General features: G+C 36.2%; 2 protein-coding genes across 3 annotated transcripts in view; one reads left to right on the top strand and one right to left on the bottom strand.

Annotated features, from left to right (window-relative positions):
* The window catches only part of PI4KA (phosphatidylinositol 4-kinase alpha), a 59607-nt gene that overhangs the window by 21790 nt on the left and 20841 nt on the right, over positions 1–16976 (bottom strand). For both annotated transcript variants that reach the window (XM_026859878.1, XM_026859879.1), the window contains exons 19-28: positions 6444–6552; positions 5803–5939; positions 4714–4847; positions 3611–3693; positions 3265–3335; positions 3022–3146; positions 2472–2553; positions 1796–1879; positions 1365–1454; positions 88–207 (exon numbers count right to left, since the gene is read on the bottom strand). In XM_026859878.1, coding sequence (XP_026715679.1) covers positions 88–207; positions 1365–1454; positions 1796–1879; positions 2472–2553; positions 3022–3146; positions 3265–3335; positions 3611–3693; positions 4714–4847; positions 5803–5939; positions 6444–6552 — 1035 coding nt within the window. The remainder of the gene's footprint in view (positions 1–87; positions 208–1364; positions 1455–1795; positions 1880–2471; positions 2554–3021; positions 3147–3264; positions 3336–3610; positions 3694–4713; positions 4848–5802; positions 5940–6443; positions 6553–16976) is intronic.
* Positions 7823–16142, top strand: SERPIND1 (serpin family D member 1). The gene is made up of 5 exons (XM_026859880.1): positions 7823–8029; positions 9272–10143; positions 13872–14145; positions 15094–15238; positions 15636–16142. Exons 2-5 carry the CDS (start codon positions 9288–9290, stop codon positions 15825–15827), a joined length of 1467 nt encoding a protein of 488 aa, XP_026715681.1. The 5' UTR covers positions 7823–8029; positions 9272–9287; the 3' UTR covers positions 15828–16142.

Below are 16976 nucleotides of genomic sequence, written 5' to 3'. Positions count from 1 at the left end.
TGGCTACATTGAATGTTATAAAATTAACATGACTGCTATACAACTGCACAAATAAACAAACAAACAAGAATTGTGCCTAATACTCACGCCCAGTGTGGTGTTCTGTCTGTTGTAGCCTGCAAAGTGCAAAACACTTTCTGTAGCCATAGCCAGTCCTGTGTGCTGGGACAAACCTGATACCCAGTTCTGATGTTTATTTAGGTACTCCTGGTAAGAAAAAAAACCAAACCAAACCAAAAGAAGTGTTTGTTGGAAAGTGTTGCATCCTTGTAAACTACCAGAAATACACACATACCTAACAATAAATAGACTGTCTCTACTCCCTTTTAGGCACTGCTCCCCTGGCAATAAGAAATTCTGAATGTCCTCCTAAATACATAAAGAGTAATACTCATTCCAATTTGTAAAAGGATAAAGTGATCAAAATAGATACCTGAAGGGTGAAGTATTTTTTAAAAAGAATTGCTTTTCACAAAAAGACCTTTATGGAAGAAAATGTACTCCACAGAAGAAGGGAATATGAATAGTTATCATTTTACATAAGGATAGAATCTCTTGAGGTTTTTTAGGGAAGGAAATAAAAACTTCAGGTAGTGTTGCAGTGTCCAAGATCTTGAGCCTCCCCTGAAACTCTGTTTTCAGCACTAAGTTAGGCACCTCTAGAGAGAATACTGTCTAACCTGGACTATGTAGTTTCTTCAACTACTCAAAGATTAAGAGAGATCTGCATTTTACTATAGTGAGACTTTTTGTTTACATAAAAGGTATTTTATTTATTTTATTAGTACAGCATAAAGTAGTCTTTTGCAATCTTTGTTTGTGGTCCTGTGACTTTCTGCTGAGCTCTGCCACATGTGAGCATTTACTACACCCACGCCCAAATTAAAATCTGTGGTTTACAGCAGCCTCATAGTAGCTGTGTTTCTCTGTATTTAAAAAAAGAAAAAAAAGAACCGTAAAGACAGAAAAAACCCATCCTCCCAGGAGGGAAACAAGAAACAAGTTTTACATCCTAATCATTCGTTTCAGTCCAGCTGATATTTTCAGCTAATGCACTGGCATTAAACAAATGTTGCTAGGCAGATGATTGATATACAAAATTCTGACTTCCTAAATAAATCCAGGATGATCAACTGTTTACAAGCCTGTTATTCTCAAGATTCTAAGGTCTGGACTACATCAAAAGTCACATCAAATCAGAAATTCTGATTATTCTCTGCAAATGCTGTAAAGGAAATCTTAGAGCAACAGAAAAATTTAAAATGATGCTTGGATAGCCTGACAAAAATAAAAAACATCACATAATTTAATTCTCATTTTTAAGATCTGCAAAAATCAAATTCTCTCAGAGGCAGGCTCATTACCTGTAGATGAGATTTTGTAACTGAGGGAGCCCATTTCATTGCTTCTTGCAGAATCATCCCACAGCGTGCAGCAAAATCCTTGACTATACTCTAGAATTGGAAAGGATCAATACAATTGTTAAAATACAGGACATTTAACAAGAGGCACTGGATTTAAAGGTGTAAACATAGGGAGTAAGGCAGGATGCAGCAACATGACACAGTTAAAATTTTCTGTAACCTTTGGTAAGCAAAGAACTGTCACGCTTCAAGTTAAGTAAAACAGTAAGAACCAGAGAAACATTAATACAAAGTGTCGTATTAGAAAAAAACTTACCTAGGGAAATATTTTTAAGAAAAGGACAATTCAGAGTAGCTCACTAATTTATCCCCTTGTCATAAAAACCATCAGGCATTATTTCTTGTTTGACAAATTAAGGAGGACCACCTACCTCTCTGGCTTCATGTGTGTCAGGGACAGTAATTCTATAAGGAGCATCAGGAATGTCATAGTATGGTTGGTCCTTGTGAATGTCCTAAATAAAAACAATGATCAACGATCAAGTCTGGACAGCTCTAAAACATTTTTTTATTCCAGCTGGTTTCCTAGAAGCAATTGTAAAAATCTAAAGCCCTCTTCTTCAACATTTAGTACAAAAATAAAACTCTATAAAGCATTTCCATCTTTAAAAATACCAGTATGTAATAAATCCAAGGAATATAGATACACATACACAGGCTGGAAAGACTATAATCTGACAACCATAATTCATTAAGAAAACACAAACCAAAAAGCACTACTGAACTTTTTACTTTAAATGAGACAGTTCAACAGTTACAACCCACAATGGGTAATCCTGTGTTTTACTCTTGATGATAAATTTGACTTTCTAAACCACATTTGACAAGAGCTCTCTAGCACTAGTTTTACTACCTATGAAACAAGGGTGCAAATGCACTCCTTACTTCACAGAACTTGTTTTTTATCAATCTTAGTGATGATAGCAAAAACAAAGAACTCAGATACCAAATAAATGCAAAACAAAGCAAAAATTTCAGTTCTGCTAAAAAAAAATGGAAACATACATTTTATTTGCCTAATAGCATTATTAAAAAAAAGGAACTTACTGCACTAAGAGACAGTGACAGTGTCTGCAGAATATCTAGCATAGTCTTCAGCACAGTTCCACTCCACAGCAAATGAGGGAATCTAGAGCAAGACAGGATTCAGAAACACAATAACCATGGAGAGCAGAGGGAAGAAATTATTTTATCAAGAAACGGAGCTGCTCAAAATGCTGGCTGTATACATTACTAGGTAAGCTCACACTCAATGGAAGTCACAAAGCTTGCCATGGCTCACAACAGTCTAGCTCAGTACAGAGTCAAAAGCTCTCCAAGAGCAAGCTAAGTAGAGCTATTTCATAGGAACTGAGATTTCATTTATTTCATGGGCACTTTGGTTTTGCTCAATCCCTGGGAATCCTAAGCAGACACAGAGATTTTAAGCAGAGATTTCAGAGCCCAGGTTAAAAATACTATTGAACGTTATTTTTCAAGGAGATATTTCAGCAGAAGTATCAGCCAAGAAATCCACTTGACTGTTGTCATCAATTGCATAAGACATCGCTAGGCAGTCAGTGTGAAAAGAGAACAGGAAAATGAAATCTGTACTCACTTGTCTACCAGACCAGATAAGTATTTGTCTGCAACTCTCCTGATCCTCTTGTGAATGTGGTTAAAATTCACCAGCAAGAACTGAGCATGTCTCTCCAGCTCTTCTTCATTCTCCTTAGTTTTAGGCTAAAAAGCATGGCAAAGAGAAGTATGAAGCTCTTAAGGAAGAAAGACAAGCGTGCTTTCATAAACTCAAATGAGAACATTCATACAAATTGAAAATTTTAGTTTCCACATAACCTACTTTATCAGCCATCATTGTCAGGAAAGCTTCAAACACCTTATCAGCAACAGCTATCACACACTGCATCATGCCTGAGGGATTGAGAGAAGGGACAGGTTTGATTATCGGAATGTCATTTGCTTTATAAACCATGTTTAACAGTTAAAAAGTGTTTGTTTACTCAGCCAACACTGAACCAAACTACTTTAAAAGAAAACCAGCATTCTTGGCAAGAATAAAGCAACAGCAATCTAGTGAATGTGATTATTTGTTGTTATACAGTTGCTTGATTTGTTTTAGTTTTGCATGCCTGCAGACAACTTCCTAGTATCTCAAGTTGCAAAATAACCCAGACAGGTAATCTTACCAGATTTGTCTTTTTGAATTGCTTTATCCTCAAAATAGCAAAACATGACTTGGAAGCGATCCTGGTCAGTTGAACGCAACACCCTAGGAAAAGAAGAGTTTTGTGGATTGGATTGTTTTGGGTTTTTCATTTTAGATTTTTTTTCTTTTAAACATCTTCAACACAAATCCATGTATTTAAACGTCACAATACACACCACACTCGTATGGTGATTGTTCATTTCATGGTGATTTTAAGTCTCTAGTGATATTGCTATTCATTTCTACATTCCACTACCAGGGCTCAGAGATCATAAAATTCTGGTTTGTCACGGAGAGAATAACTTTCACACCTCAGGAGTGGGAAGCCTGATGATGATGCACTTATACAATCACCACAAACATACAAATAAGGTACAATCTTCGGCATTTCTATAGGCTTTGCATTTGTTGAATTTGCATATGATGGAAATATCACTTATTAAAAAAACCTGTTTCTAAAATACACTCACAATGTTTCTGGAAATGGTTGTCTGTTGTCAATTATTGTCAAAGTAAAAATGTGATGATTCTGCTCACTGCTAGACCTCCACCTCAGCTTTCAGCTACATACTTCTTTAAAAGTGTATTTATTACTACTGTTCAAAGGAAAAAAAAAAAAAAAAAAGTCTGTGAATTCAGTATGTTTGATTAGTACAACCTAATATACACTAGTGAGAAGAAAAAAAGCAAACTATAAATTTTTTTTTTCTCAGGTCCTACATTACACTACTCTTACAGAACAGGCAAGTGTCTACACTGTCCTTCAGAGATGCAAGCACAAGATTCTGTGCACAGGACATGACACTTTCAAGACATTCCTTTGAAAAACCCTTTTGTCCATCTTCTATTAGTTCTTATATAGAAGAGATCTCAATTTTTTGGGCCTTACTATACTATTACATCCTTTTTATCTACCCTAATGGCATTTTTGCATAGATGAACTCCCAGTCTCAGCATATTCAGTATTAATGTGACTCAAAGTACTGATTCTCATTTATCTTAGCGTCTGGCAATTCTGACTTGTAACAGTTTTAAATTTTTATTCTTTTTTTAAATTAATCAGTGAAAAAAGTACATATATACCTCATATACTCTAGGCGGTAAACAGAAAGGAGATAAGTAGACATGGCAAAGTCCAACTTATTGATCAACGCTGACACTTCTGGAGGAGGATCCAAGAGATTTATTATGGTACTCCGCAGTTCATTTAATTCAGCCTAGAGATGAATACATGAAGTTATCTGAAGTGGGAGTACTATATTAGTTTGTGTTCTGATAACATTTCCTTTCAGCTATTACTCTTCTTATTCTTTAAACTTAGCAAACAATATGCCAGGATGGCCCTGTCTGCAGACTAAGATCAACCTACTCTGACTCAGTAAGTCACAATTCTTCAAATACAGAGTTAAACAGAATTAAAATACTGGAGTCAAGCTCCCTGCTGAAATAACTGCTGGTTTTCACAGTTATACCAATGAAGAAATACAGTTCCTACATTCAACGTGTGCAATTTTGATCAACATCAACCTTGCCCAGCTCCTTAAACTTCATGAGGTTGTTATGCCATTCTTGGACATCACAGAACTAAATATATAGGCACAATGCAGATTTCCTTATTATTTGGGAGCCAAAGACAAAGACATTTCATAAGCTGCAACTCTTCAATCCACTTAGACTGCTACCAGAAATAGTCCTCAGGTAAAATCTATCCTGCAAACACTAGGGAGAGAGAAGTATACCAGTACCACGCCAGAGGATAAGGAGGAAAAAAGCTAACAACATTTCTTTGAAAGACTGAATGTGTTTTTTCCTTCCAAAGTTTGTTGTTCGTTTTTTTTTGTTTGTGTTTGGTTGTTCGTTTGTTTTTTTTTTTAAACACTGAAAGTTTTGTCTGATACAAAATAGATGAAAAACTATTAAAAGGTTTCCATTTCCACAAAGACTTGGTTTGTACACCTAATCAAAATAGTGTAGCTACCAGTCTAAACACTTGGTAAAACTAAACTTAAGTAATTTATGTACACTGTTGACAGAGTAGTGTAAAAAAGCTGGTTTTCACTAATACGCAGCAGGTTGAATGGGTACTGTGCTATTTCAATAAATCATGACTACTATATCCATTAACACTGATGGACGTTATGGAAGGAGATAACAGAAGAAATTAACTCTTACAGAAGTCACAGTATCATTCTTCATGGCAGAATTGTACTGAAGAACAGATCGAAGTGGTTCTTTGCTGGGAAATGTGAGTAATGGAGACTTGGTGGCAATTTCACAGACACCTTCATACCATTCTTCTGGCCAGAGACCTGGAGGACATGTATAAAGAGGAAGGTGGGGTGGGGAAGCAAAACAGTATTAAGATTCACAAAGTTAACTAGCATTACCAAGCTTTGTACTACTTCCTAGGGCCAATTTTTCATGCACTTAATAACAAACATTCAACACAAGTGATCCATGTTCCAAACAATAAACATGTTCAGGTAATTCCCAGTGAAGTTTCTCAATGGTAAGGTTGACCTACCATGCTAGGAAGTTAGCTATCAAAACTCACATTTAACTAAGGCTAACTGCTGTATTAGCTTAGAAAAAAAAAATCTAAGTACAAGTTGTACTGTGCTCAATCTCACAGTAAACCAGAGCAAAGATGTAAAGAAATCCTACCAGAAAACTGTCATGCAAGCTGTTTGCTTTGTAATGTCCTTATGCCTCTAATTTTCCTTCAGCCTACTGTGAACAGTTTGCAGTTACACTTAGATTCATCAAAAGTTTAAATGTTAGCAGCAATGTTGCTCTCTTAGAATTTACACTACCTGATCCTTCCACAGCAAATCCCATCAGCACTGAATACAACCAGAAGTCACGGAACAGCTTTTGCAACCTGGGCTTGGCCTCCTTGATGGGTGGCAAGCGTCTAGTGAGCTACCAAAGAAATAAAAACTAACATCAGGAAATGGTGGGAGTTACAATAACTTAAATCCATGCTAAGGAATTGATTAATATACCTTCTTTCCTATGATTTAGGAAGGTAATATTCTTTGTCACCTATGAAAACTAGTAGAAGAAAATTAAATCTTGTTAGAATATCTCAAATACTAACATCTGAGATGCCTAAAGTAAGAGTTTCCTTTGTTTTACACTGGAATAATACCATGCTGATACAGTAACCTCTGAAGAGAGTACTTAATATTCGTATACCGTCAACTGCAGAGAGGAAGAGGCCACATGGTCCTTTAAACTGTGTTGAAGACAATATCATGCAGCTTTGCTTCAGTGCAAAGGAACTCAAAACCAAATAAACATTAGTCAAACATACTTCTGGTTGCTATTGTTTATTGGCTTTGTAGAAATACATTGAGGCACCAATTGGGGATGTTTCATTGTCTGCACCCACGCACTCAATTACATCAGTTCTGGAGAATTTACTATCTAAACAAGCAAGTAAAAGAGCATTATTTTCAACACATTTATTAAAATTCTCTGCTACTTTTTGCACAAATAGCTGCTACTACTGGAGGAGCATAGTTTATACTCCCAGCCAACACGATATGCAATTTTAGACAAATTTATGTAACAAAGCTTATCAGGTGTAATCCTAAAAAGCGTTAGAAGCACAGGCAGTGTTTAAAAAGTGAAAGAAATGAACCATTAAAACTGCAAGCTTTATTCAATATGACTGTGTATTATTGCTGTAAACTTTATTAAGAAAATGTTAGATTCCAGTCTAGCTTGAAGAAGTTCTATCTAACTGTACAATAATTCCCTTGAGGTATGAAAGCCAGCAGTATTTCAGTGAAGCTTCATATAAAGCCAACTTTGGATATATCTGTAAATTATGAGGCAGATTGTTCATTTGGAAAAAAAAAAGAAGAAAAAAATGCCATTATAGTAACATTAATCTGAGTTTAAGATGGTGAATGGCAGTATGGTAAAAAGTTGCTTGTGCAACACAAATGTTTACATCGGTGTAACACTGACTGAAGCAAGCCTGACCATCACAAGCAAAGTGGCCTCAACCATATCTGCAGTAAGATGCCCCCCCCTATTTCAGTACAAAATCACAGCGACATGGCTTTTACTAGTCATTAACAGTCAAGTTTATGTGTGTGCTTGACTTTGAAACTTTACATGAACACCAATTTTTTGCTCAAAGATCTTCCTCAAAAGTGAACAAGTACCTGCAAAGCCATAATATAGTTCAACAAACAACATACAATTCAGCAGAGATCACTAGGCAAGGGAGGGATTTTGGCTGACGAAGTAAGTTTAGCAGTGTTTGGTTTAGAGAATGTTTACTTTGGGAGATACACAAAAAACTAGCGTCAAAGTTCAGATTTAAACCCTGCCATTCCCCTTACTTGAGCTATTCAACACATCCTTTCTGTACACTGGCTTAAAGGTAAGCTTCATTTACATCTTCTGTTACTTTAGGTAGATTTGACTAAAGACATATATATTGTAGAGTGGGGGAAAGTTTTGCCTGTGTTAAGTGCTGCTAAGCAATAATTGAACATTGGTGAAGATGAGAATGTAAAGTTGGGAACTACAGACAGCAAATTCTTCTCTGCCAAAAGCAGAAAACATTTATCAATGGTTACTGGACAGAGTATCTCAGCCCTAAGGGACTGACTTCTGGGGCGGGGAAAAAAAAGTAATGAATTTATGAAGAAAGAGTGAGAAAAAGACTGCCTCGTTCAGTCACAGTGTAAAAAGCATTTTAAAAGCACCTTCTGTGGATCCTTCCTTGTTGCAAAGTAATTAATTTTTTCATAGGATAATCGCATTAAACACTTTTAGAATTTAAGATTAATCAGTTCAGGGGGAGAGTTTCAAAAATTAAACTATTAGTTCAGTTATTTCAGTCCTGCTACAACATGTTTGAAAATATTTTCCTTCAAGCACTGGTTTTATTCACAGATGTACAGGTATGTATACCTATATACTTCTACAGAACAGAATTTTGGACTATTTGCTAATTTAAAAAACATTCTAATCAACACTGTAGTAAGATTTTTGTTTTAACAGTGCAGTCCCACTGATGGTATTTAGTGCAAATGCACATCCTTCTCCAGATTTGTTGCTAAATCCCTACATCTTCTTTATTCCATCAAATTTCAGCTTTGCTCTTTCAAAAATACTCCCATAAAACTCCCATTTTTTGTTGTAGCTACAGAATGTCTGTTTTTCAAATTCTTCAGTAGATCTCAGCCTTCTGGTATGCTCCTTTAGTGGATGCCTAGTCCCTCCTCCTACCCAGCTCAAATCTTCAAACTTATCTTCACATCATATTTTTAGAACACACTAGTAACACAGTACACATTTTAAGTGTGACAGGTTTATAAATAAAGAATCCCACATATTTTAGATAATTATTTTGTTACTGCTGAAATATGCCAATAATGACTACTTCCAAGGGAGGAGGTCTTTGGCAGGTTGGAGGCATTATGTAAGCAAAACCAATTACCAGTAAAACAGATTTGGACATCTAATTAAGCTGTGTTCCACAAAAAAAAAAAAAAAAAAAGCTGTTGAATAAGGTTAACTATAGACCTTCTGCTGTGACAGAATTCAGCATGGACTTAAAATTAGGGAATAGATAACCAAAATTCAATTATTCTTTCTCAACTGTGCTGCCTTTCAGGTTTTGACCTGTCAGAATGAAGTTCCTATTTCATTTGCTTGCCCTTGCTCTCACCATAACCTCCACATTTTGCGGAATCAAGGACTTCACTGAGCATTTTGAAAGCCTTAAAGATGCACAGCCACATGAAAATGGGACCTATGATATGCCAAACTTATCACCAGAGTTCCACAGAGAAAACACTATCACTAATGACTTGATTCCTGAAGAGGAGGAGGAAGAGGACTATCTAGATCTCGACAAGATACTGGGTGAAGATGACTACAGTGACATTATTGATGCTGGCCCATACATGGTTTCTGAAATTCAGCAAGGAAATATTCTTGAACTATTCCAAGGCAAAACCAGAATCCAGCGCCTCAATATCCTCAATGCAAACTTTGGCTTCGACCTTTACCGCAGTGTGGCAGACAAAGCCAACTCTTCAGAGAATATTCTCATGGCTCCCGTTGGCATTTCTACTGCAATGGCTATGATTTCTCTGGGTCTGAAGGATCAAACTCAGCAGGAAGTATTATCTGTTCTTGGCTTTGAAGATTTCATTAACGCCAGCACCAAATATGAGCTCATGACTGTTCATAACCTCTTCCGCAAACTCACTCATCGGTTATTCAGGCGCAATTTTGGTTACACCCTGAGGTCTGTCAATGATCTTTACATTCAGAAGGACTTTTCTATTCTGAATGATTTCAGAAACAACATGAAAACATACTACTTTGCTGATGCCCAACCAGCTGATTTTTCAGATCCCACTTTCATAACTAAAACCAATGAACGCATCTTGAAGCTGACCAAAGGATTAATAAAGGAAGCACTTGTGAACGTAAACCCTACAACGCTGATGATGATTCTCAACTGTCTTTACTTTAAAGGTATGAATCTATTATTTCAATCTTGGCAATGGATTTTCTTTTTGCAATTCACTGCATACTTGATTAGAAATCCCAGATTGAACTTAAATCTAGTCTACAGTTCAAAAAAGCCTATTGACTCCTTCATTAAGAAGACTCTATATTATCAGCCCATTATTGCATGTTTTTGTAGCACACTGATGTTCCAGTCATGCTCTGAAGTTAGTGGGTATTGTACAAATACAGCAAATATTTATTAAATCCAAAATCTTATAGTCTAGAAGTGAGACTGAAAAACAACATATGAATGCAGAATAGCCTCAGATAGCACAAGCTTTGTAGGAGATGGTGAGGTATTAATGTATGTGCAAGTTATTGCCTCAAGTTACTGGCCTCACTGAAACAGTTTAAGTTAATTTCAGTTAAAACACTCAACATTTCTGAAGTATTCAGGATTCATAGGAATGACTACAAAGAATTTCATCTTAAAGTAGGTATTTCTTCACATCATCAGAGCATGATCCTTGTCAACAAGCCTATACAGGGGACTGAAGAGAGTAACCAAACCAGTATTTTTCTACAACTAAAACCAAACACGTTCACTACACAGAACGATTCAGTTCATCCAGCATGAAATGTCTGGGCTCCTACAGGTATCACTATAGGCTGAACAGTTAAAGAGGCTTGAAACCTGTACAATATATTCTTAATACGGATCCTTATTTTCAACTTCTTTACATTTATACTAAGCGTTTGTGGTGAGAATTTCAACATTAGTTATCTGCCTCAGATTGCAAGTTTGTTAATTTTTCTACAAACCTTTAAAATGGTATTAAATGATCAAAAGGTGTGAGGTGCCAATGAAAGATGAACTGAGGGAAAAAAGGAAAACAGTTACTGTTTAAGATGAAAAACAAATGAAGGTGACTTAAAACACTCGTAAGGAAAATCGATTAGACATGAGGCTAACAATGTTATTAGAAGTACAACATACTCCTTTCCATAACTTATAAAGGAGTTTCTTTTTCCCAATTACATCCCTGCTTCCAGAAAACAAATGCTCAAGGGCTCTCTTACACCTGCCTTCTCAGCATCTGTTTATAGGAACTTAGGGGAACACCATTCCTTTAAGTTTACAAAATGTACCTTTTCCCACTCTCTTGTAAGGCATTACTTCCTTGAATAATACCACTTGTCTCAAAGATCTTAAGCAATAATTAGCATAAAATCCAAATAATCCCCTATTCTGAAGTACCATCCAAAAGGGACTTTGTATCCTTAAGTATATCTCTGATCATCATATGAAATACATGGCTTTACTGTCCATTAGACCATCCTAAGAAAGGGACTATGTAAAGTGAAACATACGTATTTTTTTCACAAATTGGTCAAATATCTTTTTATTTTACTCTGAAGTTATTAAATACTTGTGCTATCTCAAAATTGCAAAAACACCACTAAAAATTAAACAGTTTTAATATTGGAACTCTTGTCATCAAGATCAAAAAGACTTTTGGCTTTTTCTTCTCTCCATGGAGTCCTGTTAGTTCAAATTGCCTTGGTGTTGTCTGCTGAAGGCTGTAATTTCTAACCTTCAGAACCAAACAGATCAATTCTATATTGCTGTCTCCTGTTCTTTCACCTTACAGCAAGTCTCATGGTAATGCCATTTTGAGTGGAACTGAACTTTTTAAAAGCAAGTTCTGCTCCTGGTTTCCTACCTTCCCCACCAGTCCTTCCAGACATGCTAATTTTTGTCCACATCTTTCTATTTACAATATTTACACTGTCTGTACCATTGCAGACAAGTTCTGTTAAGAACTCAAGAGCTAAGAAGCCTATGACTATTCTCAGGTACACAGAAATGCTCAGTACAAGTGATAGTGAGTAATGGGATACTCTCCAAACACCGTGAAGACTCAAGCTCCTTTTATATTAAGTACCATCAAGAAACTACTGGAAACTATTCATGTTGGTAAGAAGGAAGTTCTATCTGGTACAGGTGTCCAGTTTACCTCCAACTGAGAGCTACCCTCCATTCTACAGAGATCTGAATAATGAGCTTCCTATCAAGTTAGGAGCTCGTTATTTTAGCTAGGGTAGATCACGGCAGCTTTTTATAACTGACAAATTTTGACAAGATCCAAAATTGCTTCTACCAGATTCTAGTCCCAAATGCGAGAGAGAAGTTAGCTGAGGTAACTTCTGCCAGCACAGATTGGTCTCAAAGACATCTTAGTAGGAAGATTCAAAACAGGAAGCCACAAAAGTCAAAGTGCCAGCTGGTTTCAGCTGACCCCAGAAGACCACATGCCTCCTGCTGGAGGACAGTATTTTACCCCAAGACAAACACATCTGCAAAAGTGAATTCAAGAAAAAAGTTCCCCAGCTCCTTGCTTTTACTAGGAGGAGCTGGTAAATGTCTCCCATTCCTCAGGTGACAACAGTGCTGGTGAAGCTCCCCTGACCCACAGCAGGTTCCTGTTTTTAGCTAGCTAATCCTATGCCTGGGAATTCTGCTCCTTGAAGAACTGTTGTTTTTACCTGAGAAGTGAAACAATTTATTGGAGAATATCATAATCCATTTTAGATACCATTCCCTTAGTAATATTAACCACAGTCTGATCACTTCTCAAACTGTTCCGTGTCAGCCCAATATACGAAGAAACTATTGAAATTAGACTTAAGGCTTTTTTTGTTACTTCAGAAACTTTGGCAAAGTCAGATTAAGGATCTCAGAATCACGTGTAACCTTTTAAAAAAAGGTTACCAATTGAAGTTAAATTTGCAGTCTTTCTACACAATTACAGCCACAGTCCCCAAGTACTTGCTTGCCAACAGTGAACTAAAATCTGGAGTTTTAAGAGGAAATGCCAGTAACCTTATTTCCACTATAAAAGTCTAGCTTAGAAATTCTGCCTATTAAAACAAACAAACAAACAAGCAGCCTTCTCCAGAGCCTCAGTTCTGAAAAAGACATCAATAGGAATGCCACTTTTAAAAAGCACCTTTTACACAGTTGATAAATATCTGGGGTACCCAATCTTCACATATAAAGATTCAGACCCTGATGGCAAAGCTTTCTGGGCTGCAAAATACATTTAATTGTATTCCCTGGGCATAAACCTGTCAAATGACAGGCTCGTGTAGGTGTGCTGAGATCACATCAAACTGGGTCACAGCACTAAGTAGTCAACACCCAAACTCTTCAGGAAGTCTTAACACAGAAATTTAACTGGCTTGAAAGGACTAAGTCAATGTAATACCTTCAGCATAGTATCTTTTCTGCAAAATGAAAACAGCCATTACTTAGCTTGAAGTTTCTGAGGCTTGAAACAGTCTGGTTTCAAGTTTCAGATCTCTCGGAAAATACAGCTGTGTCAGTTGTTTCACTAGGTGCAAACCCTGGTAAAAACTCTGCACCTGTTTGAACTTTGTAATTCCCAGGTTCCTTGTAGGAAAAAAAAAAAGTACACTCCAAGCCCTTTCAAATCTCCTGGTGTTTACCCGCTTTTGTAGTTCAGAACATTCAGATCAGACAAATGTTAAGTTAAAAATAAAGCCAGAAATTTTAACGTCACTTTAAAACTTGTCTTCTTATTCAGGCTTAATTGAAATCAACAATCTCCTACAGTTATTCCCAACTCACATGAATTAGAACTTAATGTAAACTGCTGTTCTGGGAATATTTTATTAAACAAGGATTTTAGGGGTTTTTTGTTTATCTGACTTCTGTATTGTATTAACAGGAACTTGGGAGAATAAGTTTCCAGTGGAAATGACAATGAAGAGAAGTTTCCGACTGAATGAGAAGCAAACAGTAAAGGTTCCTATGATGCAGACTAAAGGGAACTTCCTCGCTGCTGCAGACCCTGAGCTAGATTGTGGTGTGATCCAGCTCCCGTTCGTGGGGAACATCAGTATGCTGATTGTACTTCCACACAAACTCTCCGGCATGAAAGCTCTAGAGAAGCAGATAACACCTCAGGTGGTGGAAAAATGGCAGAAGAGCATGACAAACAGGTATGTGCTGAAAAGTACATCATGTTAAAGTCTTAATGTATTTTCTTGATGAGGTTGGCAAAGGTGAATGAAAAGCACAGAAGATAACATATGGTATTTTTATTAGAAACATTAAACATAAACAAAAACCCTAAAAAGACTTTTTTATTGAATCAAAAAAGGACCAGTGATCTCTCAAAATTTCAATGTCATCAAGAAATCAAGGATGGTTGAGATGGAAAATTCTAAGGGAGTTCCAAAATTATTTCTATTAAGTATTGGGTTTAAAGAAAAAGTTCTTACTGACAGAGTTTACAATGAGGAGGAAAAACAGGAGTGTGATAATAACAGGTTATTTCTGCAGAATAATCTCGATCATATGGAAAGCAGCCTATGTTCATTTTATCATTATGCATTTCAATATATATATTGTGTAAAGGTGCACATTCAATAATCAACAATGGACATCAAAATTATGGGAGAGAAAAAATTATATCGTTCCTCTTGTGCAAGATGACAGACTAGGTGGTATCTCTCTTCAGACTTGACTAAAAGAGCTGATTTGATGGGCTATTCAGGAACCCAACCTATTTCTATTGTATACAATAAGTGACAAATCTCCAATTTAGTACTCAAAATCTGACAGTTGAACATTTATTACAAGCATAACCAACCATGTACTGAACTGTTCAAAGCTGTATCTCATACACATATATAATGTAAATCATAAGTGAAATATTAAATTGACAAACTAAGTTTTAGCAGGCAAATTAATTTTTTCAAACACCGCTTAAAAGTAATGATGCCCAAGTTTTGAAAGTAAAAGTACAGTAAACAGTCCTGTGTATTTCTGTGTCCTGCTTGCTGAAAACAGCAAAACACCCAAATCACAACAGACAGGGAACAAAGGAGTCATGTAAATATGTATCTTCTCAATGATTTTTTCATTTTTGTTTTTATTTTTACTAGAACAAGAGAAGTGGTTTTGCCTAAATTTAAGCTGGAGAAGAGTTATAACTTGATTGATTATCTGAGATCCATGGGAATAGAAGAACTGTTCAATGAAAAAGGCAATTACTCTGGTATATCAGATGAGAAAGTCACCATTGACAGGGTATTTACCCCTCTTTTCACTCCCTTTCTTTTTAAACTGAGTCACCTGAAAACATGGCAACCTAGTAAAAATAATTCACAGTAAGCTAAAATAATATTTTTTCTCACCTTTCCTGGGGGACATAGGAGGGATGTGGGTTTCTCTGAATGTTTTTGTCTATTCATATAATGAGGAACATGTTAAATCAGATGTCAAAGGCACTAAAAGCATCATGGTCAGTCAGGAACAGGTTTATTCACAATCCAAAAGCAAAGGATTGCTGCTGCATAGGAGTTAGCAGCAAGAGTGTCACAAGGGAGCCATGGAGGCGGGGGGAAGGCTGTGAGCACATCGTTTGATTATACTTAGGAGATCCTCAAATTCTTTTTTGATTTCTTTTTTCTGTTTGTTTAAACAGTTCAATCATCAAGGCACAATAACTGTGAATGAGGAAGGCACTGAGGCTGGAGCAATAACCAACGTTGGGTTCATGCCTCTTTCTACTCAGATTCGCTTTATTGTCGACCGCCCCTTTTTGTTTCTGATCTATGAACATCGTACCAGTTGCCTTCTGTTCATGGGCAGAGTTGCCAACCCAGCCAAGTCTTAAAAGCAGAGAAGACCTCCAACACGCTGTTACACATGGGCTGTATCATTACCAGTTAATATACCAGTATTGTAAAGGAAATTTTATTGTCATATTAGCTAATACAAAAGCCACTGGTATCAAAAGAAAATATATTATCTACAGGTAGTTTCACATGAATGGACTCATAGCAGTAGATAATTTGACTGCAATTTAAAATGGTTAGTGCCATGTATCGACACAAGTGTATTAAGAAAAAATAAATCACAAAGTAACTTACACTTTGTGTTTTACTTCAGTGTATAAAATATAATCAATAAAATATTTAGACAATCTGGATTATTGAAGTTTAGCTCTAAATTTGTGCCAGGATGCCTATTTATAATAAACAGGAATAAGGAAATCCTGAATACTGGACCAGTCTCAGAAGCCTAAGTCTGCCCTGGGTTTTTTACATATTCTAACTTGAAAAAGAGTAGGTATCTACATTCTGTCTTTTGCTTGCATCATTTAACATTCATACACACCATGAAACTTATGGACCAGTGCACCAAGTAAGAGGAAATAAAAAACATCTTGGAGGAATGAAATACTAATGGATCTACTACTGTTCCCCAACATAACCTGTATGGTTTCAATACAGTTATGTCAACAGCGGTATCACAATTAGGCCAGCCAGGGAAATGATATAAAGATCCTTAGAATACCTTTTATAGTAAAAGCAGCTAGCAAAATGCTCTTTTCACTGGCTCAATATCACCTAATCCTCTCTACAAAAAAGTGTGTTTTATAGCAGTCACAATATTTATTGAGAATTCAAATACACTCTCCATACTTGATTCAATGGACAGAACCTTTCAAGTCAAACTAAGACTGTAAAGCGCTCTGAATCATGCTGGTAACAACACGAATGATGTACCAAAAGCCTGTTTCACATTTGAAAAAGTGAATATTACCTGCATTCTGTAGCATGTTAATACCTATCCAGTATAAGGAACAGAGTTGCATCTTACATTCAAGTTATTAAAGCCAATGAACACACTTACTTTTTTTTTTTTTTTTTTTTTTTTAAAGTGCCTCACAATCCAGTGAGGGTATTTTATAATTATTTGTCGTATCAAATACTGTAGCTAAATATGTTGACTTGTCTTATGTTAGTAAAAATACACAAAT

Source organism: Athene cunicularia, assembly GCF_003259725.1.
Source record: "Athene cunicularia isolate RWA chromosome 15 unlocalized genomic scaffold, athCun1 chr15_part1, whole genome shotgun sequence".
Lineage (NCBI taxonomy): Eukaryota > Metazoa > Chordata > Aves > Strigiformes > Strigidae > Athene > Athene cunicularia.
Note: the sequence above shows the minus strand (reverse complement) of the source record. Positions and strands in the feature narration are given on the sequence as shown.